Below are 24,200 nucleotides of genomic sequence, written 5' to 3' on the forward strand. Positions count from 1 at the left end.
GTCCATTCTCAATGTAATTTCTCTCGTTCGTCCGGAGGACTATAATTAATACAGTGAAGGCTGCTTTATAGGGTCGTTTGCCCTAATCCTTCTATTGCTCTGAGGATAAAAAACCGCGTGGTCTGTGGGCTTTAATTGAGTTATTCGGAAACACATAGATGACCATCTAGTTCAAGCTGGAAATGTTGCTACCTTTTTAAAAATTGAGTAACTGGAATTGATACGTAATTAGAAAATGGTAGAATATATCATTTTCGCCATTTGGGCTCTATCTCAGATTGTCCGCAGTGCAATCCAACAAGAGCTCGTCATTAAGGGACATGATTTTGGGTAGAATTGTGTTATACGAAACGCTTCAAAAAAATTCTGCCAGTATCGTAAATCTCTGTCATAACTTTGACCGTACGGTCAGGCACTGCACAATGCTGTTAGTGCCAGGAACAGCAAGTGTCTAAAATTATAGCATTTTGTTGCCATGTTACATTAAATCTCAGTTTAGACTTTGACAGTGGAAAATCTTTCAAGTGCAATTTCAGGGGAAGTTGCAGCGCTGCTGTTAACCTGTAGATAACCATTGTTTTCAGACTTCACACTCATTTATTTTAACCTGCTAATTGGATTGTAGGCCAGAGTACATAAGATATATCTCATTCCCCCGTTGATTAAACATGGGTCCGTATTATGAAGCAGTGATACGTGGCAGTCGCAGTAGAGGTTTAGCGATATTGCTTTAGTTTTTCAGCGAAAGGGTCATGAGAAATGGGGACTGGATGTGAACTGCGCCGTGTGGTTTGGGTTGGAGTGTCTCTGTTTTCTCTTTCTCTTTGCCTCCGTTCTCCAGGACACCATGGTCCATAAAATTCCTGACTGTCATATTCATTACAGGCTTCGCAGTGCGTCCCTCGTAGCCCGAGGCATGTACAACGGTTCCAGCAGCTCTTTCAGGTCTGATTTTTGCGGAAAATTTCCTTTTGTTTCCCCCCGTTTGTTTGTATGAAAACAAAGGAGAGATTGTCGGTTTCTGTCGCGCACGCCGTGCGTTCGTTTCAGGCGTGAGCGTAGACCTGAGTATTTCGCTGAAGCCTTTCCCTGGCAGAATATTTTCTGTTGTTGAACGGGATGGTGCAGTTAGCGCTGTCTGGCTGTCTCTTATGAAAACATAACATTCTTGTCTCAAGCAAACATCGCACTTAGCCTGTGTGAAAGCATTGTTCGACATGTTTCCTATTGCTTGTGGAAACCACAGTATGCGAGGGCAACTGGCCTTGAAGGGCGGTGTCAGGGCTTGGAATCTTTTTGTCGCAGACCGTGGTCTGACTGTCATAGGTGTCCTACGCTATATGGCAGTGGAAGCCATCACTTTGCATTCCTTGATTTGCAGTTTGGTTTTCATGGTGGATGGAAAACTGAAATTGCATATTAAAAAAAAAAATCTGAAAAATGGAACAGATGGCATTTGTGGTAAATTGTACAAAAAGTGAAGCTTTGAATTGAATAAATGTGTGATGCATTGTCTTCAAAGCTGACACGTCTGCATAGTTTTTGTTTAAGTTGAGCCAAAGGTCGCTTAATTGTTTTGTCTTACAGCCTGGTTTCCTTCATTGCATTCATGCTCAAACCACTTCAGAGCCTGGAGCTCTTCTGTGCAGGCTAACATTATTAGGACTCCATGCCTTCTTAGGGGAAGGGGTAAAATATAACAGAAAGGGGATAGATCAGACAATAACGCATTGTATTCCCATCTTAATTCTTCACTTTAAAAATTCACATCGATGGACCTTTGCCAAGGTTCAATAAATCTCCCAAAGTTGCATCGTGGCTGCAGGCTAACATCAGACAGCTCTTTTTTTTGCCGATTGGTCTTTTACTGTGAAATGTGAGGATTTTGTACTTGCTGTAGGAGCGTGGGGGGAGCGCGTGTTCTTTAAGAGGAGCTGGTGGGTGCAGGGGGTGGGGGTTGGGCGGTAGGGGTCTGCGGGTCGGGGTGGAGGGTAGGGGTTTGTCCAAACAGCGCCAGTGTTTGTACTGCGCTGTCGGGATGACTGCACCGGCTGGCCCAGCCCCGCCTGTCCAAAGCATTACCCGTCCAAAAAAGCACTCCGACCTCCATCTGAAAACCCATTATCATCAGCACCATCTCAGTGGGGGCGGGGGTTGAAGATATAATTTTGCACGTGACTTTACTGAAGTTATCTGTTTGTTTATTCTTCCACAGCTGTGAAAATTTTCATTTTCATATATTCCAGTGTAATGTTAGGTATTAACTGACAAAAAAAGCGACATTTTGTTTTGCACTGTGCCATTCCAAGCTCATATCCAATAAGCACTTAAGGTTTTTGTGGTGGTCGACCAGGGAGGGTTGCTTCTCGATTGCAGAAGGATGTTGGTCCTGGTCAAATTAGGAAATCCCAACTCTGATCTGCTCTTACAAGCCACTCCTTACATTTTGGGGGTAAACTCAGTTCTGAGAGTTGTCTAATCTGGCCTTTGGGTTCCCAGCATTAGGGGAAATGTTCAGCCTTCATTAACTTTTTTTCTTTGCAGTAGGTCTGTGTGCTCGGGTTTTGGTGGGGTGGGCCCACTCAGAGTGAGCACAATGGGAGGTCAAGTCAATGCGCAGGGGAGGGTTTGATGGGGGGTGGTGCGAGGTTCGATGGGCTCCCTGTTTGGATGGAGCTCATTAAGTCCACAACATTACCATGAGTATTCCCATGTAGGCCCTCCATGGACACTCATTACAGAGTGACATCGCCGAGAACGGCAGTTCCCATAAGGTCATCAGCCACTCATGTGCACGTCTGTTGTGAATGATGGAAAGGAGAAGCCAGGTATTTTGCCCCAGGCGGGGAGCTGGGTTTGCCCTCGTAGGTGGCGGGCGTGGATGAAGCGATGAATCCGTGATTGGCGAGTGCAGCATGGGGTTAATGCGCCGGAACGCCCGCCCTTCACTCTGCGACCCCGGTGGTTCCTTACGCCCCTCGGTGTTTCCACCAGGGGTCATGAGCTCGCGGGCCTTTGACTGACGTGCAGACACAGGTTGTGATTGGCCCAGAGCGGAGCCTGGCAGGGAGGAGGCCGGAGGGGGGGAGGGGGCGGGGGCTTGAATTATCTCCGCTCCTCATAGACAGAGTTGAAGAGAATGTGCAGAGAGCTGCCAGACTGGGGTGTGATCTGACAGGAAGTGAGCGCGCTGTATTCTGATCTGCCTGGCAGTCAGAGTGTTTGAGCCTGCCTGCTCGCTCACACGGATGGAGAAGGGCTCTGGATTAAGCATGAGGCTGATAGATCCCTCTCAGGTGAGACGTAACAGCAGTTAGATCTAGTGCCGTCTTTTCTTTAATAAGTGTGAGTAGATGTGTTCATTGTGGACAGTTAAGTGTTCATGTTCTGATTCTTACAACTATTTACATTTCAGTTGTTTTGTAATTTATTTTATGTTGTAAAAGTAATTTAGGTTTATAGGTTTATGTAGATATTGTTTTATAGATCATAGATACTGTATTAGACATCCAAGAAGATTTATTCATGACAGAAAGGGTTAAATGGCTTGCATGCGTAGGTTTGGTCTTTTGGTTACTCTGCAGGTTGCTATATTTAGGGCAGACATTCAGTTTGCTTTATACAACAGATGTAGATGATGTCAAGGGTGAGTGTGTGGTGAAAAAGTTTCAACAGGAACAAGACGTTTATTTCGGTACGCTCACAAAGCAAGCCCGCAGACCTGCTCTATTATGATCTCTTCGGTCTTTCAGACATTCTCCACCATATAAAACATGGACAGGAGAGCATTTGATCCTGCTGTCTGTCTTTCCAAGTAGGATCTCACTCTCACGTTTGCTCTTTGTCTCTTTGTACCTCCTCAAGCACAGGCACAGCCAGACTCTTTCTCCTAAATGCACAAATGCATACACTCTCTCTTCCACACACTCTCTCCCTCTTTTGCTCACCCTCTCTCACACATGCATATACAGTCTCACTCACACATATACTCACACGCTCATTCTCAAACTCACACACACAGACTTACACATAGGCACACACACACACACACACACACACACACACACACTTTGAGAACACAAAGCGCCTGTGTCTTAACGCTTTGATTTTGTGTTTCCGTGTTCCCTCTAGGCTTGCGAGTGACAGCTCTGGTTCCGTGCGCGATCTCCCCGGTGTCCCCCCGCCCTCCGTCTCAGCCATGATGAAGCCAGCCCCACTGGCCTGGCTCCTGCTGGCCCTGGTGCTGGTCCTGGTGGACCCGCCGGGCTGCACCGCCTTCACCACCAGGGGCCAGAGCCTGCGGGGCCGGGTCCAAAGGGACCGGAGGAACATTCGACCCAACATCATCCTCATCATGACCGACGACCAGGACGTGGAGCTGGGTGAGGGAGCGCGAGCCTCCTTTTCTCTGTCCTTTACCTCAGAGTGCCCTGCGAAGGGCAAGGAACTATGCTTGCATCATACAGCACACGGAGGAGCACTAGTTACTGAAAGAGAGAGAACTTTAGTTATCATTTAAACCAATCATAAATTTGCACATTTAAGATCAAATGAAAACCATTTTCTGGGTTTCGTAGTTTTTAATGTGCTAATTTTCCTTTACTTTCATTGTTTGTTTAAATCTCATCACTAGGCAGTTGGTCAGTGCCATCTCTTTCCAGTTACATTCACCGTCACCAAAGCACATGTAAGGAGAGCCATTGCGTCAACACTGACAAATTCCTCCTTTTGAACGCACAGCGTTTAACGTCAGGCCTCTGACTCTGCTCTGTCGTATTCAAAGCTTGCCGGTCATTTGCGTGTTGATCTCCTCAAATGGAAACTGCATCCCTCAGATATCAGGCATGCTCAGAGCCTTAGTCACATAGCCGCAGCCAGCCGCCACAGCAAGCAGCCGCAGTGTTTTTCGGTGGAATCTGTTTTCTGCCAGTGTGACACGCTGATGTCACAGCGAGATACATTATGATTGGCTGTGGCTTCCTATCAAAACTATGTGCGGCTGGGTGATTCATTGTATAATTTTCAATTGCATACCCATGAAATCCTGGTGTCGAAGACTAGGTCTGTGTAGGTTTGTACTTTTTTTTTAGCTGGGCTTTTTTTTTTTTTTTCTTCATGCTATGTTATCAGGTTGAAAGGCTACAGTCACGGAAGGAGGGTCCAAATTGGATTAATTAGTGTACATAAAGGCCTAGCTGAAAGAATTTTGAATGGCTCTGTGTGGTCCCACCCTGTTAGAAACATTCTCTGTGAATTGTTTGTCGCAATCATTGAAGTGCCTTTGTGTTTTAAAGAAACAAGGTACCGTCCTCGCCTAGGTTTCATGATGTCGGATCCCTTTTGGGGGGGTGGGGGGCGGGGGGGGGGGGGTGCAGTTAGCGTTCACAGGTAAATTTGACTAAGCACGGAGGCCTCTTTTATCTCGCTGTAAATTACAGCTTTCCAGCAAAATCTGCAGATTTACTCAAACTGCGAACGCATGCAGCCCGTAATCAGAGCGAACGGAATCTGTCTGAGGTCTCCGTCGCTTCAAAGCCTGTAAACACGCACCCTGGGATTAAAAATGTGGTGCGTCGCCGTGCTCTGGGAGCGGAGCTGCAGCGCGCCGCGGCGGGGGGGGGGTTTCGGAGCGCTGCGGTCTCACCGCCGCGCGTCCCTCTTTCCCCGCAGGCTCCCTGCAGGTGATGAACAAGACCCGCAAAATAATGGAGGACGGCGGGACGACGTTCACCAACGCCTTCGTGACCACGCCCATGTGCTGCCCGTCGCGCTCCTCCATGCTGACGGGGAAGTACGTGCACAACCACAACACCTACACCAACAACGAGAACTGCTCCTCGCCCTCCTGGCAGGCGCAGCACGAGCCCCGCTCCTTCGCCGTGTACCTCAACAACACCGGCTACAGGACCGGTAAGAGGCTCGCCGTTCACCTTGCTGCTCACCGCTCAGTCGCTCAGCAGCCACTTTCGTGCTTTTTACATTGTGGGCAAGAACTACAAGATAAAGGGAAGGGTGGGTAGTATTTTTAAAAAAAATAGAAACATTGAGGTGCAATCTGGAAAGGTTAGCTTTTTGATGAGGAGCTGGGACAGCCAGCTGCTGAAAGAATGGGAGTTGGAGAGGTCTGGTTGGAGTGTGTGTTGTAATCATTGTCTGAAGATAGGAAGGGGCAGTACCATTCACTGCTTGGTATGTTAGTGTGAGTCATTTGACTCATTTGAATTCACCGAAGCCAGTGAGCTCCCAGAAGCCAGTGAAGAGTGTTTAGCTATGGCGTAGCATGCGTGAATTTAGGCTGAAAAGCGAATGGGCCCCTGCATTGTAAATTTGTTGCAGCGCCCCAATAGCACAAGCTGGTAGGCTGACTAGCAAGGCATTGCAATGGTGCTAACTTAGGATGGCTTCTGCAAGTCACTGTACAGGCTTTTGAGTGAGGAAAGTGTGAGTTCTCCCGATGTTCACAGTGGAATGTCTGTTCTCTTCATAAAGTTTATTTTATTTTTTGTGTTGAGTATCTATCATAATGTGATATCTTCACACCAGAGTGCTTGACACATTGTTGGACAAATTTACAGCCAAAGATTTCCACAGGAATCTGCCAAACAAGACAAGCTGTACAGTCCCAAATGCGAGAAAACAGCCAGTGCTCAATACTGTTGCAACCATAGCCTTAAACAGAATTGTATTATTGATTTTAAAAATTACTTACTAATTAAAAGAGACTAAGTGAAGATAATATGTTTTATTGTAACCCATGGTGGAGAAAATCCAAAATGCCATCTGGCAGTATGAGTGGCATGCTGGTTTTCTCATGAATAGACACTTGTGGGCTCCAGCACTACTTGTGGTTTCTCGCTGATATGTTAGCCTACAATTAGCTCTCTGGGGTAGACTGGCAGTTTGCCTGGATTTGGGGAAATGTTTAGCATGGTTTGGAGAAAAGAAGCACACACAAATGTAAACATACATTTACAGGTACTTTAGAAAGAGGCCACATCCACGGATGGCCTATTAGGAGAGAAGAGGAGAGGCCTACTGTTATTGATCAAGGAAACACAGGGAGTCCCAGTAACCTGATCCCCTGTGGGTCTTAAATTGGACCAGCGCTACGAGCATGGATTAGCCTCGCTGAGATGCTGCGGGGCTCTTCCTGTCGGGAGCCGCCGTCGATTTCGACGTCGACTTTCTCTCCCGCTCATACCTCTCTGTTTTTTTCCCACAGCATTCTTTGGGAAGTACCTTAACGAGTACAATGGCAGCTACATTCCGCCCGGGTGGCGGGAATGGGTGGGGCTCATCAAAAATTCCCGCTTCTATAATTACACCGTCTGTCGGAACGGCTACAAGGAGAAACACGGCGCGGAGTATTCCAAGGTATGTGCCCGCTAGCGCCTTGTCAGAGCCCTGTGGGGGCCCTCGCCTGCCAACAGAAGGCTCATGAACCTGATCACCTCTCCCGCATACAGGCCAAATGCGATATTTGCTCCTGAATACCTGTAGGCACCGTTTGACTGCGGTCCCAGTGTGTTTCTCAGTTACCACAGAACTCAGCGGTGTTGAAAGGGACTGTGTTTCCCTGGCATCTCCTCGACTCCCTGTCACCGCAGTTTAGCGCTTTCCTCTTCGATACGGCCCTGTAATGCAAACAAGTCAAGGGGTCTGACAGTGAGTACGTTTGTTTAGAAATGGCTCCGCGCTACTGTTTTTTTTTTGAGACGATGGAACCGATCCACGTTACAAATAGTTGGCAAACCAAACGTTTTGCCATCTCGGTGTCAGACTCAGGATACGAGCAAGGTGATAAATGTGCAGTCAGAGAAGGATCGGTTTGTGGACCGTTAGATTCCCGTAGCCTATGTTGTCTCGGAATGGCTGACAAACCTGAATTTGTTTTCCCAGCCGTGCTATTCGCCAGCATCGTACAGGTTAGGGCTGTTTGGCCCCGTGGAGCCGCAGTGAAGGTGTCTTGGTCTGGACGCAAGACCATTTGGCATGCTTCATTATTTATTTTAGGCTAGTTTGATGGATTGGGTAAATAAGTGTTTGGAATGGTGTACAGATGTGAAATGACTCGCTTGTTGAATCAGACGAATGTGCAAAGTTGCCCGCTGGTTGAGAAGCAGCTCAGGTTGAGAGCTCCTTAGGTGAGACTAGGAGCATATTCTATAAATTATTATAGAGACACGCCGTGAAGACACATTTGAATCAGTTCTGGTTGAATGGACAAATATGAGTCCCTGCTTCATTATAGTGGTCTTCTCTACCCTCACTATTGGCAAATGGAGGGATGTGGTGTATGGATTAGTCACATCACTCTGTGTGACATGGTAATGGATAAATCAGTCATATCCTTGGATGTGCAGCTAAGGCAGAAACTCTAGGGGTTTTCTAGACCAGGCTTGATATGGTGCAAGATACTACCTAGTCTGTAGGTAAATCGAGCACTAGGTACACTTTAGAGGTGGGAAAATGGCAAGCATTGTTGGGTTGAATGGCCTGTTCTTGTCATTGTGTTATGTTGTGTTGTGTTATGTTATGTATGTGTTATGTTATGTTGTTATGTCATGTCATCTCTTAAACCTGGGCAGTAGCAGTATCTTGATAGATCTAGTGCGTGCATTTAGTCTCATCATTACGTATGACATGTCAATGCATATAGTAGTTATATATAAATATATGCACGCATATCTCACACCAGGCCAGTTGGCACGAGGTACAGGAAACAGATTCTGGCGTGTCTGAAATGGGCAGCGGTGACTCATTATTTCTCTATTAGTGGTTTTATCACTGGTTTTATTACTCTGAGGCGTGCGCACGAACAACTTCATTATCACGCACCCTCGCCTCTCCCTCCTCTCTGACTCATTCCCTCCGCTCAGTGACTCAGGGCGGACAGACAGAGGCGCAGGGCTTTGTGCGCAGCTTTTATTCATTTGTTTGTTCATTTGTTCACGCCGTGCAGTATTTTGGTTTTGGGAAAACAATTTCTATCTTATGTTCGTGCCTGCCAACAGTAGCGAAGACGAGGGAGATTTTCTGTGCGTCAGTATATCGCAGAAGCTGATTGTGTGTGTGTACGTGCCTGCGTGCTTGCATGTTTTCCTATCAGCGTATCAATATTAAGGAAATACAGGAGAAATTACAAGAAGGGGGAGAAGGAGAAGAGGTTAAAATGAAGTGCACCCAGACCTTTTAAAATTTTATATTCATATGTGCATTTGACCGCTTCTTATAACGCAAAGTATTGAGACTTAACGAGGGAACAGTTTCAGGCACATACATGTGCATCCATGCTTGCACATACAAGCTGCCCTGCTGATGTCTGGAACAAAGATTAATTTACCACTTGAGCAGCGAGGCATATAAAGAAAGATGTAGCGCCAGAGGGCTAGGGCCACTGCCAGACCTGTGAACCATAGGCCTAAATCAGGGACTCCAGTCAACACCAGTCCTGGAGGCCCACAGTGTCTGCGGCTGTCTGTGGCTTTCTTTCAGTCAACAGCCAATTAAGGCCTTGGAGACGGTACATAAGTACGTAACGTGCACTTAAGCTCTGAAACATGCTGAAAACCAGCAGACAGTTGGGCACTCCAAGTCTTTAGTTCGAGACCCCTGCCCTAAATCAACCCCACAGAAGCCTTGTTGCCGTGTTAATGTGCTGGAGCCGGTGGGTGGCGGACGAGCACTAGGGCCCCAGCTGGGAGTCCCTAAGCCCCATATTGACCCAAATTGGGGTGTGCCCCCGCAGCTGTGCAGAGGCACCCCGATCTGCACACGGGATCAGCCGTGCCTGCCGCTACGGCCTGCGCTCTGCCTCCCTTCTCAAGCACGGGGGGCGAGAGAGCTGCTCCTGCAGTCACAACAGTGAGCCAAGCGATGAGCTGTGTCCCCCCCTGGCCATGGCGGTGACTATCAGCCCTGGCCTCCTGAATCCCCTTATCATTAAACACAGCAGCCCCACAGAACCGCATGCTGGAACAGGCAAACCCATTTCAGACGCACGCTCCCATCACGCGCTTGTTAGCTCACTTTTCTGAAGCTGCTGCCTTGTGACAGGAGCTGTCCCCGAGCGTCGAGTTTGCGGTGCAGGCTGCAGGGCACCTCTGGAAGCATGCGTAGCGTGCTTTTCAGCTTGTATTAAGGGACTCACTCTATTCTCCATTTTTTTTTTTTCTCCTCAATCCAGGATTATTTCACAGATCTGATAACCAACGACAGCATCAACTTCTTCCGGACGTCCAAGCGGATGTTCCCGCACCGGCCGGTGATGATGGTGATCAGCCACGCCGCGCCGCACGGGCCCGAGGACTCCGCCCCGCAGTACTCCAGCCACTTCCCCAACGCCTCCCAGCACATGTGAGCACACGCCTTCTCCTCTCCGTGCTTTACTGCCAGTCAGGGGGTCAGGGAGAGCCTGCTCTCAGTCTCCCATGTTCACACCGTGTCTCCCTGTGCTGGTATACCCTGTTTCTCCCTGTTTGTACTGTACCACCCGGCTCATGTTAGTACACCCTTCCCTTGTTAGTACACCCTTCCCTTGTTAGTACACCCTTCCCTTGTTAGTACACCCTTCCCTTGGTCCCTGCTCATCCTGTAACTCCCAGTGCATGTTCGGAGGCCCCTTCCTCCTGGCTGATGTTAGTGCACTCTTCTATCAGTCTCCCGTTTCGCTCTGTGCGTGTATGTGGAGTAGAGGAGAAAATTACAACTGCATGTGAAAGAGTCTTTGTGAATTCCCGAGAGCGTATTTGAGCACGTAGTGCGGCAATAAAAAAATTGCTCAAAGTCAGCGGTAGTCACTGCAGGTCAGTCAAGAGCAGTGGTATTGATGTGATTGACAGTGTGGTCACAGCTGTTGTTTGTGTGTGCAATTTAAGCTTCTCTGTAATTTTTGTTTCGGTGGGTGTTGCATGCTATGTGAGACCTTTTTTCTTGCATGGAAAAGTTTAAAAATATCAATCCTTGCCATTGAGTTTTTGCTTGAGCGCTTAATTTGAACACAGAACTAGTTTTCCTTTTAAGAATGACTGGAGGCATATTTTCCAATACATTAACAGCGATCTGCTGGGGTGGCTTTCACAGAGTAGTTAACTACATGCGCTTGACTGTGAAGTTTGTGGATTGGGAGATGTTGTGCTCGCTGAAGAGATGCTCTGGGCTGCCCCGCTTTTACCACCGTAAATCAGAACTGATTTCCAGTCCAGGAATAGTTCAGGAAACGTATGATCAGGATGGGCAAGTCTGTGCGGAACACTGTAACAGAAGCCAAACCCGCTATGGGTTTCCACTGTCATCACCGGTCTCTCTGCGTGCGGCTGTTTGTCCTTAGCTCCTCACACACCCAGCCATTCGCTGGGTACCCCCCACCCAAACCCCACCCCCCCCACAGAGAGGCCCCCGAGAGACAGCAGCAGGGCAGTAGAGCTCCTCTGCCCCCCACCCCCACCCCAACCCCTGCCCCCCCCCCCCCCCGCTCCAGAGGACTTCCTGACCTCCCCCCATATCAATCAGAGCTCTCACTCTGCAGCCCCTCTGATATGTGGAATGCATTGTTTGCTTTAGAGGAACCCTTTGTTGCATTATTAATTTATTTTTAGTGCGAACCCGGGGCCCTGAATAGCTCCGGCCTGTGCGGGGCCCCCGGGGCACGGTGTGACTGGCATGTTGTTTCGGTGTGTGAATTGCCGCTCGGTGAGTTAGTACGCGTTAGCCAGCTCGGGACCCGGCACCGGGCTGATGGGGGGGGCGGGGGGCGGGGGGTGAGGGGGGGACAGCATGGCTGCATCTGATCTTACCCCCCCCCCCCTTCCTGGCCTCCACAGTACGAGCTGGCAAAGTGCCACACTGTCTTCACAATTCTTACGGGCTTTCAGTTGGTGCCGCTCGTGGAAGTGGTTGAACCTGCGCGAGATGCTTCAGTGACTGGTAGAGGTGTTGTTCTGATAGAGATGTTCAGGAAAGCTGCTGTCCAAGCCAGACTGGATTCAGGCAGTGGAGATCATACAGATGTGTGTGTGTGTGTGTGTGCGCGCGTGTGTGTGTGCGTGCGTGTGGAGCTGGCAGTCCTCCTGGCTAACCAGTACAGTTAATCCAAAATGCACCTGGAGAGCTGCCGTCGCAGTGAACCAGCCCCTGTAAATCAGAGAAGGGGCGGCCGCGCTGTAAGAAGCGAGAGCGGCGGGGGGTTTGATGCTAACGCTATTAGCATTCCCCACCGGAGGTGTTTCCCGCAGACGCGCTGCGTCTGAGAGCGCGGAGAAGGCCTCTGGCGGGAGAGGACCGGCCAGCCCGTGTGACGCGGCAGAAAAGGCCGTGTTCATTAAAGCGTCAGGCTCCCCGCCGCCGTCCCGGCACACCCGCGAAATGCCAAGCGGAGCGGCCGCCGCGCCCGCTCATCGTTCAGCGGAGCGGGAAGCGACGGAGGTTTCCGGGAGGGGGACCGCGGCTCGGCTCTGCTCGGCCCCGCGCGGCGCGCCGTCAGGTGCCGCCTCTCCCCCGGTATTGATTGATTTATTTGTCTGACCCCCGCATTCCTGACGGCTTTCGTCGGCCCCGGCCGTGCCTCAGCGGCGCGGTGCAAAGAGACGGGCTCCATTGTGAGGCGCATTAGTCCGCTCCTCTGGCTGGGTGAAAAGTTCAGCCGGCGGACAAAAGGAGCCGCGGGAGGAGAGGGCAGAAGCCGCGGGCTCCATCGGAATGGACGGCCTCCGTCGCGGGAGTTCATTAAGGGGCGGGGCTTGGTGAGCCGATGGGTAGACGGAGGGTCGGGCGAAGGCCTCGGCCAACGGGAGCGACAAGTGGAATGCTCACCGCCCCCCCCCCCCCCCGTTTCCAAAAACAAGATCGGTCCCTTTCATGTACCCGAGCTTTCCTTCCCCACTCCGAACGCGCCGCGCATATTAAAATCTCATCCTGGGAGTCCTGTTTTCTTTGGGGTGGCTGGTCGGGGAGAAATTATTTTCTTAGCCGTGTGCCCAACCCTCAAATGGGTTTCTTCTCGCCAAAGCGCCCCCTGATTCCTGGGACTCCGCGTGGAGCGATGGACAGAAATCTCTGGAATAACCACCTTCCAGGGAGAATTAGTGAATTTGCCTGTGCAAACGGCCATCAGCCAGCCTCTTCAGGCACTTGTCAGACATGTCAAGAGAGCAGATAAATGAACAGCCAGCCCTCTGGTTATGGAATGGAGAGGTGGGATTGCCAAAATGTGAAGAGGTGCTTACAGAAAGTCTTTGCTTCTCCCCTATTACAACAGAAGCTCTGTGATTTCTGCCCCTAGAATGCCCAGTTATACCAGAAGAGCTGTGTGTTATGCTTTTAGTACTCCCAGTTATACCTGAATAATATGTGTTATACTTTTAGTACTCTGTTATACCTGAGGTGCTTTGTAATCTGTCCTTAGTTCTCCCATTTATACCTGTGTATCCTGTCTCTAGTACACCCAGCTACAACTATGCACCCAACATGGACAAACACTGGATCATGCAGTACACAGGCCCGATGAAGCCCATCCACATGGAGTTCACCAACTTCCTGCATCGCAAAAGACTTCAAACCCTCATGTCTGTGGATGATTCCGTACAGCGGGTAAGTGAGCGAATCCCCAGTTTCACCCACTGCCCCGTCCACGGCTGTGGGTTTTCGATGTGTACTGCGGGAGAGACACAGAGAGAGCGAATGAATGCGAGCATTATGTTTACACTGTGCGCGGTGGCTAGCCTAGCCTAGCCTCACAAACACCCCTGTGGTCAGGAGGTCGGTCCTCTGTGTGCTGTGGTTGTCGCTCGCGGTGGTGTGGGTGTCGGAGGCCTGACGCAGATCCGTGCTGCCGCCCGCACAGATATACGAGACTCTGGTGGAGACGGGGGAGCTGGACAACACCTACGTCATCTACACGGCGGACCACGGCTACCACATCGGCCAGTTCGGGCTGGTGAAGGGGAAGTCCATGCCCTACGACTTCGACATCAGGGTGCCCTTCTTCGTCCGGGGCCCCAACGTGGAACCAGGAGCAGTGTAAGACCAGTTGGTCACATGACCACCTCCGCCTACAGTTCCATTTGTGCAGTATGGCATTTTGGAATGATATATTATTTATCTCATTTGTTTTTGGCTTGTGGAGACCCACAGACAGCTATCAGACAGTGAAAACAGATGAATTTAAAATGATTTGACTAATAATGTTGTGTGTACTTTCTTGGAGTGTCTGAGGCATCAACCCTGCTGAATGTGCTTTTTTTTTACACTGTGCATCTGCAGCAATACTCAGCTGGTGCTGAATATCGATTTGGCTCCCACCATCCTGGACATCGCGGGGCTGGACACGCCTCCCGACATGGACGGCAAGTCCATCCTCAAACTTCTGGAGCAGGAGCGAACGGGGAACAGGTGAGAGGCCGCGTTCAACATTTCATTTTTATCCGACCGCATCTCACGCAGCAATCCTGCGGAAAATCCAGGCCGATCTGTCCGACGCCTCTCCTCAGGGGACCCCATGCCACGTGTTACTGTAACGTACACAAGCAAGGGAACACAGAGCGTGCGGTGGATTGAGACACACAGGAGCAACCAGGCCTTTTCTGACTCATCTGTGAACAGGAATTACCTGTTTAACAACTGTACTCTTAAAATAATTAACCCTTTGGTCTGAGAGGAAGTGTTCTCATGTTCCAGATATACATTTGTTTTAAATTACAGTGGAGAGTTAGGAGGTCACAATTTTAATTTTTTTCCTTAATTGAACTCATTAATTACATTTATATCCTGTACCGCTATGATGAATAGGTTAATCAGAAAGCACGCACATAAGCGTGTGATTATGAGAGAGAACAAAATAAAGCGAATCTCTTTTTTTTTGTTCTTTATCGGGGGTGCACCAAACCCTGAGGGCACTGCTGGAAAGTTGCATAATGTGGGATAAATGTTAAACTAACAAGCTCGCAGGGATTCCATGGCAAAAGTATTCCATAAAATGATTGCATTTCGTTGCACTTCAGGTTCAAACCAAACCGGAAAGCCAGAGTCTGGAGAGACACATTCCTGGTGGAAAGAGGGTAAGAGTTCTTATTCCTGTTTCTTATCACTGAGTCACGGGCCCGCAGCGGACATGGATGACGCGAATGTTGCATTTTCCTGGGCTCTTCATGTCCAGCGTTCCTCAGAACCAGATTCCCAGTCCTTTGCTTGTTTGTTTTCCTTCTCCCCGGTTATGTTCTGAGAGCCGAGCAGGCTCCAGACCAGCATGGCATGGATAGCTGGCCTGTGCTGTTTGGAGAATTTTCATGTGAATGCGTTCGGCCAGTGACGTGCAGCTGTCTAAAGTTACCGGCGCTCCGTGATATCTCGTACCCCCCCGGGGGGGCGGGTGGTTCACTGACCCGGCTTTGCGGGGTGTTCGTTTTCCCCTGTCAGCAGAGGACGAGCACGTCTTTGTCTGGAGCGCGGCACATTCTGCCAGCGCCACTCCCGAAACACCCAGCCCCCCTTAAACTCCCGTCTGCCCCGCCGCCCTCGGCCTCTGAGACTCCTGGGTACATTACACCGCCGCTCGGGAGCTAGACACGCACAAAGATAAACAAAGTCTCCCAGCGGCGGGGGTGGCGTTACCTGAGGAATGACAGGAAGGCCTCACGTGATACACACACAGGAGGTCTCACGGGGTGTCAGAGGAGGAATGCGCCCGTGATACGGGGAGCACCTGCATGTTTCTCAGGAGCGCTACCTCGCCCCCTCCCCTCACCGAAGCCCGGCAGCTACGGGGTCTGCCGGCCGCTGAAAGCGTCCCGTCCGGCCGCGCTGGGAAGCGCCACCGAAAACGCGGCGGTGAACGCGATACGCTGCGGTTTTAAGGGCCCCGTCCTGTATCGCTTAACACGCCCAGCTGCCCTAACGCCGCGGGCGCTTCGTTGGGAACGCGCGGCTCCGGACGCTGTAGTCCCACAAATCTCTGCCGTTAGGCTCTCCAGAGAGGCGTTCAGAGACGATTTTCCCCCGAAGGGTTTCACATGCAGTGTGGCCCATTCTATTGGAAGTGGACTCAGAGAGGGAGTTTAAGTAGCCTCTGTGGCAAATATAAGCTCCCCCTGCTGGCATATTAAAGGAACTGCTTCTGCATAAATAATTAATGTGTGTGTCTTTGGCTTTTTGCCATTTAACTCAAACTTTCATTCATTTTATGTGCTTGTGAATGTCACTCACAGTGATTCCTTTATTGGTGGTGATGTTTTTCTGTGTAGTAGAGTTGCCTGGTAGCTGTCGTGTAGGTAGCCCCTGCAGGTTAAACTCATTTTATTGAATGGGCATCGCTCACATTGAGATGGGGTAAGGGGAAAAAAAATGACCAAGAGATAAGGAACGAAGATGAAGAAAGACGGTACCTGATATTCGCTGTAAGGATCCTATTGGCTGCAAACGGGTCTGGCCTTTGCCATGTCACAGGCAGAGCACATTCGCGACGGTAGCTGATGCGTTAAAAAGAACCTCGTACGCAGCCGCTGAGTTCAAGCCCCGGAGGGTTGTTTGTTCTCTTCTCTGTCACTGCGCCGGTTCTTTTTTTGGTATTATGAGACGGCGGTGAGCACTGGCAGGCCCGAGTTGGGGGGCCCTGGCTGGAGGCCGTGCCGGAGAGAGAGGGGGGGGGGGGTTGGGGTCATGTGACTGGCCCGGGGGCCGCGGATCGGCCTCAAAGCCGCAGCGTAACCGCAGTAACCCGCGCCGCGCAGCGTTCCAGCCCCGCCCGCCGCCTCCTCACCAGACCCCCCGCTCCCGTTGCAGGAAAATCCTGCGCAAGAAGGAGGACGCTGGCGGCAGCCTGAGCACCCAGCAGACCAACAGCCTGCCCAAGTACAAGAAGGTGAAGGAGGTGTGCCAGCAGGCCGAGTTCCAGACCCCCTGCGAGCAGCCCGGACAGGTAAACACTCCATAGTCCCACCTCCCGCCCAACCCCCCCAGCCCCCCCGTGCCGCCCCATACAGCACATACGCATGCCCGCATCCCACCGGGTTAATATGGCTTCAGTCCGTCGGCCGCACAGGTCTGGTTTCGACCCCGTCTCACCATCCCGCGCTAATGGAAGCACCGCCGTCACGGAAAAAACCGAAACGTTTCCACTCCGCGAGGGCCGGGAGCTGCTTTTTTACGATTGGGCAGGGCGGCGGAGCCAGAAACGGCCTCCGAAGCGCTGCTCCCCGCTCCCGCTGAAGAAGCGCTGCTCTCCCGCTCCCGCTGAAGAAGCGCGGCCTGCCGTGACGGCGACCGAGCGGCGAGCGGAGCCGCAGTGGAGCTGTTTCGGAGAGCGCTCTTTCATCGGCTGCTTTTAGGAGAGGCTGGCGAGCCCGTGCCGTTTAAACGAAAGTGGCGTGGCAGTGAATCAGGCCGGGCTGAAATAATAAATAAAAATACAAATTGTCACTATTTCATGGTAGCGTTAAAACGCAGACAGGCTTTTTTTTAGGCACTTCTAATGCAAAACAGACCCTGTTTTATGACTGAGTAAGTGTTTGCATGTAAAGCTTAATATGGTCATTAATTAAAGAGTGCTGCTGCTAAGTTTAGCCCTGCGTGCGTGTGTGTGTGTGTGTGTGTGTCTGTGTCTGTGCGTGCACGTGCATGTCTGCAGCCGTGTGTTCGTGTAGAACAGAGAACTTGTGTGTGCATGTTTTTGTGCGTGAGCGTGAGAGAGCGTGAGAGAGCGTGAGAGAGCGTGTGTTCGTGTGGGAATGCCAGCGCCTTACAGCACCTGTGCAACTGAGGACATGTGTCTTCCTGCCTTGAATTATGATTCTGAATTATGGCTTTTATGGCCTTTGCTTCTAATGTGTCTTACTCGACTGCGGGACTGACCATCGCACGCTGCCTTTAAGGAGGAGAACGGGGGGAGTCCGTGCTGAGCCATCAGCAGCTGCGGATCACACCCACGGCCTGGCTATAAACACACAGGAAGTGACATGTCTAATTCTAAACAGGGCTGTGACACCGGAGGCCTGGCACTGACACGGTTAATAACTCGGAGCTAAAGCTGAATAATCCGGTACAAAAGGGCACCAGCATAGCATGTATATTTTTACTTGTGATAAGCCTGATGCTCTGCCCCTACATGGCTGATGTGACAGTGCCCTGCCATCCTCTAATCTTAGTTTCGTAACGTTGGTTTAACCGGTTGCATTGGCAAAGTTCAGAGATGCCATGGCTTGCCAGATGCCCCTTCTATAATGTAATGGATTGAAAAAATATACAGTCCTGCAGGTTCTTTTTCTTTCCTTGTCATGCTCATGTAATGGTACTTGTAAAGCTTCAGTGAGGGAGGCGTGAATGCAGACTGTCACTTGCTCACATGTTGCTCGTAGTAAATGAGGTAAATGAGGACTCTGTGCGGGTGGAGCTTAGCAGAGCTGCGTTAGCTTTGGCCTGTGCCTCCCGGAGCAGGTCGCAGCTCGTGCGGTGTCACTCCGGCCCGCTCGCGTTTCCCCGAGCCTCTCGTCCCCGTCCTCACCCGCCGCGGGGGAACGCGGCGGAAAAAAAAGCGCTAAAAGCCGGGCGGGGAGAGGAGCGACGCCAGGCCTCACTCCGCGGCCGGCCTCACTCGCTCGCTCGCTCGCCCGTGGCCGTGTAAGCGGAGGGGCCCCCGAAAAAAGCCGCCGCTCGCTCTCCACATGACTGGGCGCCGCGGATACGCCGCGACCGCGCCGAACCGGTGGCGTGCGAACGGACTCCCCCGCCGTCCCGTCCCGTCCCCGCCCTCCTCCCTCTGTCTCCCCCCCCCCCCACCCCCCGGCCCGCATGCAGATATAACATTACCGTCAGACTGTCGGACACATAAGCTGCCTGTCAGGATGGGAGCGCTTCACAGGAAATTCGATCGGTATGCCACGGCCATTGTTTGGATGTGGTTTCCCACAGTTGTGAGCAAATGTCTGAAATGTGGTCGGCGGGAATCGTCTCTGTCCCTCTAAACGGTTGCTAAACGAGGAGAGCGCTACAATGTTCGCCTTTGTCTCCTCTGTTTGTTTTTGCTTTGTTTGTGTTGTTTTGCTGTTGTTTAGGTGGTAGGAGTAGCAGGGAAAGGTCAAACATTCATTAAGGCTCTGAGGGTAGCGTGAACTCTGCATGGCAGCGTCAGTGTTTTGAAGGGTTTGCTGGTGGACAGGAGATTCTGATTCCTATTCATTTCCACTGGATTGTGTTTCGCATAATGTCGGCCTGAAAGAACTGTCTCTCCTCAGCCCCGTCTGGATGAAAATCTGGCAGCACACTGAAAACAATGTCACTGAAAATATTATCCCTGAGCGTACCCAGAAACCCCGCTGTCTGCGTCGCAGAGTCTCACTGGCACGGAGAGTGTGCGTCTTGCCTGTCGACGCACCTTGACTCCGATCTTGCTGTCCCCGGCAGAAGTGGCACTGCGTGGAGGAGATCACGGGGAAGTGGCGCATCCAGAAGTGCAAGGGCTCGCCCAAGGAGGGCCCGCGGAAGAGAGCGAGGAGCCTGCGGCCTCGGGCGTTCGACGGCCGGGAGAAGGACTGCGACTGCGGGGAGGGCCAGTACAGGACCGGGCGGGGCGACCGGCGAGGCCACCGCCACTTCTCCCACTCCGGCAGCCAGCGTGAGTGGCCCCGGGGTTCCAGCCGGGCCCCCCGGCGCGATTTAATACCGCTTCGGGAGTTAGCGCCGCGCGTTCAGGCTGCTTCTCCCCGGCCTGCGCACCGGAGGCCGGTATAAAGCACTCTCCAGAAAGCACGCCGGAGAATTCCCGCCGTGTAAAGCGGCGTTAGTCGCTGCGCTGCAGAAGTGCGACCCGTGATTTATAAAGTGTCCAGGATTGAACTTTGCAGAGAAAATATTGTACAGCGTTTTCTTTTAAGGGTCAAAGAGGTCTGGGAATGCTCTGCTTAGGGTTAGGGGAGCTTTTGGCAACATGTTTTTGGCACACACAATCTCTCTTCATATGAGCATACACTTCATGTGGATACTAGGAAATGTAGACATATTTTTAAATATTATGATTGCGAGTGCCACAGATGTGCGCATCCTGTTACAGTAATGTAGTCCTTATCCCAAATCAGACATGCCTGTAAAGTCCAAGTTGTCATTTTGTATGAAGATACGGAACAGGTGGGAGACTGAATGAGCAGCACTGACAATGTTATGGTTAAGCTACATGGGAAAATTGTTATCGCCATACTTGTGGCACGTCTATTTGATTTTCAAGGCCTTAAATTCTGTGAAAAGTAAGGTAGAACAGTCAATGTAATTCCCTAATCTTGTCAGTGGTGTCTTAAAAAGGATTGAGGTTTTGAGTGTTCCCCGAATTAAATCATTTTACATACGAGGTAGCAATCCTATGCAATGCGTGAGTATGGAATATAGGGGGGCCATCTAGTGGGGTGAATATGAGTTGCACCTGGCTTGTAATAAAACTGCAATCGGGGATTCTTTCTTCCCTCTGTGTATTATTCCCTGGCAGCACAGGATACTTATATGTCCCGTCCCGTTTGTCAGGTTATAGGCCGCGGTTTGTGCACACGCGCCCCTCCCGGTCGCTGTCGGTGGAGTTCGAGGGGCAGATCTACGACATCGACCTGCAGGCGGACGACAAGTCGGCTCTCCGCCCGCGGAACATCAGCAAGAGGCACTACGAGCAGGAGGAGGAGGAGGGGGAGGAGCTGGACTTCGACCTGGAGTCGGACGACGCCTCCGAAGAGATGCTGGCCGATGACACCAACGCGGTGGGCTACCCAAACTCCGTCAAAGTCACGCACAAGTGAGTCCCGCCCACCCGGCTCATCAACGGAATGTGCAGGTCTGCAGTTCCACACGCCTCCGGCGAAATTTGATCTCAGGAGGTCTCTCAAATGAGGCCTCTTTATTGAGATTCTAAATGACCCTTAATTATTGTGTGCTCTGCAGTTCCCTGTTTATTTTCTTATTGTTCATAGTGCATTGTTAAAAATGTTTTTTTTAAGCAACTGTTCAAATGGTTTAATTGTACAAACAGAGTATTCCTATTGTGTCTTTGTATTAAAATATTGGCACCAAGCAGTTTTTTCCCTCAGTACTCATTTAATGTGGCCCCGCCCACCCCTCCTCTCCCGCAGGTGCTACATCCTGATGAACGACACAGTGCACTGCGAGCGGGAGATCTATCAGTCCTCCAGGGCCTGGAAGGACCACAAGAGCTACGTGGATCAGGAGGTGAGCTCACGGCCCTGTCCCTGGTCCTCATGCCCTCATGCCCTTACCCTTCTGCCCCGTGACATGACCCCCCACCCTGACCTCTCCTGTGATTGCGACCACAGATCGAAGCTCTTCAGGACAAGATCAAGAACCTGCGGGAGGTCAGAGGTCACCTGAAGCGCAGGAGGCCTGACGAGTGCGACTGCGGAAAGAGGAGGTTTGTCCTGCCGATCTCGCCGTTCTCCCCCCACATCCTCCCCCCCCCCCACCCTGCGGGCATGGGGCAGGACTGCCCCCTCGCACGGAGCCGGCTTACTGGAGGCTCCGCCCAAATTACCTGAAAGCCAGAGTGCCATGGCACGAAACCCACCCCCTTTGTACAAAAAGTCCCGATTTCAGATGAGTTCATATTGATTCACCATATACATCACATTTGTTTTTGTTATGTGGTCTGATTAAATGGGATGAGTGGTTATTCTGAGAATGTTCCAGTATTGTTGGCTATGACAGCATTGTTATAAAGCCCAGAATGACAGTGGAGTCTCTGCTGATGAAACTCTCCTGCTTCGTCCATGCCCAAACTGCTGTCCCGCTGTCCTCCCCGTAGCGTGTCCATATCTGATCAGTGCATCGGGCGGTAACCGTGGTTACTCTTTCCCTGGGTCCGATCAAAGCTCCTTTGCGTCCGTTTCCCATGGTGTCAGGGCACGGACATGAGCGAGGGAGCGGGCGCAGTGATCAAGGCCACCGCTTGCCTCACAAGCACAGCTTTTCCTGTGAAACCGTTCCACGAGAGACGCAGAGGGGCTTCTGGGAAGACGGCCAGCGCGTTCTGTCCGCATCGCTGACAGAGACTCAAGGCCCTGCCGCTACGTTTGATCAGAGTCGCTTCTCAGCCTCGGCCTGTGTGTGAATTACAGCCCCCCCCCCACCCGGAAAGGTCATTCTGTTAGCAGGGCCCACGCTACTTTAGGGCCTTTTCTGTCTGATATCAGTCTGTGTCCGCGCGTATCGAACTGCACCCTGCAACTTCACTATCACAATGAAGGCATTTACCACACTTGCCTGCTTTCGGATACTAACTGTCTGCGAGGTGAAAGGCATTTGTCCTCGTAGCAGCCATAGTCATGATACTGGGCCAAAGGAACTTCTCTCGGTTCCAAAAGATTTGTCACGCTACGAGCTTAGAGTAGAGGCTTCGTCAGGGTGATATTGACTAAGCAATTTGTGTTAGTATGTTTCTGTTTTTCTTCTGCAGTCACTGCCTTCAAATGGAAAATGATCATGCTTCAATTTGCCTGTCTTGGCACTGTCATCGTGAAATCTGGAGACAACCTAATAAAACTTTTTTTCCAGCTCTTTTGAATAGTAGTAGTCTAGTTGGGTTGTGGTCTTTGGATGCACACACTGTGACGTTTTCCACTCGTAATTCAAACGCATTTGACATTTGAAATGTGTTTGCAGTGTTCTGGGTCCCTGCATGCATTGCTGGGGTCTTTTCGGTGTTGCTGTGATCGTTGAGATGGCAGGCGTGAACGAGCTATTGTTTTCTCTTCATTAAAAACCAGCTACTATAGCAAAGTGAAAGGGCTGAGAAACAAAGCTGAGAGGTTGAAGATCAAGAATGACCATCTCCACCCGTTTAAGTGAGTAGAGGTGCTGTCCGTCTGCGTCGCCTTGTGTGTGTCTGTCGACCTCGCTGTCCCTGTCAGTTGTGACTCCACTAACACAGTCCGTCTCCGAGCGCGTTCAGCCAAAGTGTGGTCTAACACGGATCAAATACACCAAGGGAATTATTCGATCACCCGTCGTATCTGTAACGTTAAGCGAGCTTAGTACTTCACTGTGGCTGACGTTCACCGTCTTGATTATGTCAAATATCTTTGTCCATACGGTGCTGCGCTTTAACAGCTGAACCTTGGGGTAATTGATTCTCCAGCAGTCAGCAGCGCTGCGTGTTGAATGTGCGTGACTCTGACAGACTGTGAGGTAGCGTGTTTGTGAAAGCTCGTCGCTGTTTCGCAAACCCTCGGCGCCAGTGGGGTTTACGAAAGAGAGTTTCTCCAGAACGTCTCGGTGGGCGCCTGAGTGGCACCGCGGCCGGGGGGTGCCAAACGAGCGAACGACGGCACGGGAGCGAAGCCTGGAAGTTAAACTCCAGCACGTTCAGCGGAGTGGTGTTCTGGAAGTCATCGTTTGTGTAACGTGGAAACAATGTGGTGGCGCAGTAAAAAATAAAAAGAAAAAACATTGAAACCCCCCAGTCTGGTAACCCGGGGTGATACAGAACTCCCCGTCAGCCTATACAAGGCAGAGAATCCAATGAGAAACATCAGGGATTGATTAGCTAAATAGGGCACATCTATTGATTTGTCCAGAAGAACATGGTGTGTGGTAAAATGAACAGAATGGTTTGTTTCCAGAATGAGAATTTATTTTTGTATTTCTAACTGTGATGTCATACAAGATTGTCTTACCAAAAAGGGTGGGTGTGTTATCACGGATTTAGTGGGGACTGGTGCCTGATTGGCCCGCTCTCTCTGTCCATCAGGGAGGAGGTTGACGGGAAGGCTCAGCTCTTCAACGAGATCCGAAGGAGGAAGAAGGAGAGGAAGCTGAAGAAGAGGCAGAAGAAGGGAGACGACTGTAGCCTGCCTGGACTGACCTGCTTCACACACAACAACGACCACTGGCAGACCGCACCCTTCTGGAACTGTATGTACCACAACACTGACACCTGTTCACACACAACAACGGCCACTGGCACACCACACTACTGACACACACATTTTATTACACAACTAGCATACAGGTGTTAACCCACTACTCATAATGCTTCCATACTCATAGTACCCACACACACACACCCACAGGAATTAGATATTTACCCACTCAATACAAATGGAAAATAATGCGTATTAAAAAGGGAGTGTATTACTGTTGAAATGCATTCACGGAGGAGCTTTCAAAGTTCCTGAGCCATGTATTACCATGTCAGATTGCAGTTTGCTAAATCCCCTGCTCTCTTT

The 24,200-nt window shown here is 50.8% G+C and overlaps 1 protein-coding gene across 9 annotated transcripts in view; it reads left to right on the forward strand.

Annotated features, from left to right (window-relative positions):
• Positions 1–24,200, forward strand: part of sulf1 (sulfatase 1) — a 105,200-nt gene that overhangs the window by 72,425 nt on the left and 8,575 nt on the right. For 7 of the 9 annotated variants that reach the window (XM_035416109.1, XM_035416110.1, XM_035416116.1 and 4 more), the window contains 15 exons: positions 4,132–4,382; positions 5,671–5,910; positions 7,223–7,374; positions 10,187–10,356; positions 13,437–13,587; positions 13,841–14,016; positions 14,260–14,388; positions 14,997–15,053; positions 16,774–16,909; positions 19,390–19,600; positions 20,497–20,758; positions 21,093–21,189; positions 21,294–21,388; positions 22,740–22,817; positions 23,723–23,886. In XM_035416109.1, coding sequence (XP_035272000.1) covers positions 4,132–4,382; positions 5,671–5,910; positions 7,223–7,374; positions 10,187–10,356; positions 13,437–13,587; positions 13,841–14,016; positions 14,260–14,388; positions 14,997–15,053; positions 16,774–16,909; positions 19,390–19,600; positions 20,497–20,758; positions 21,093–21,189; positions 21,294–21,388; positions 22,740–22,817; positions 23,723–23,886 — 2,369 coding nt within the window. Of the gene's footprint in view, positions 1–3,159; positions 3,297–4,131; positions 4,383–5,670; positions 5,911–7,222; positions 7,375–10,186; positions 10,357–13,436; positions 13,588–13,840; positions 14,017–14,259; positions 14,389–14,996; positions 15,054–16,773; positions 16,910–19,389; positions 19,601–20,496; positions 20,759–21,092; positions 21,190–21,293; positions 21,389–22,739; positions 22,818–23,722; positions 23,887–24,200 lie in introns of those variants that run through there. The other 2 variants (XM_035416117.1, XM_035416112.1) reach the window with 2 other exon arrangements.

The sequence above is a fragment of the Anguilla anguilla genome, chromosome 4, assembly GCF_013347855.1.
Source record: "Anguilla anguilla isolate fAngAng1 chromosome 4, fAngAng1.pri, whole genome shotgun sequence".
Classification (NCBI taxonomy): domain Eukaryota; kingdom Metazoa; phylum Chordata; class Actinopteri; order Anguilliformes; family Anguillidae; genus Anguilla; species Anguilla anguilla.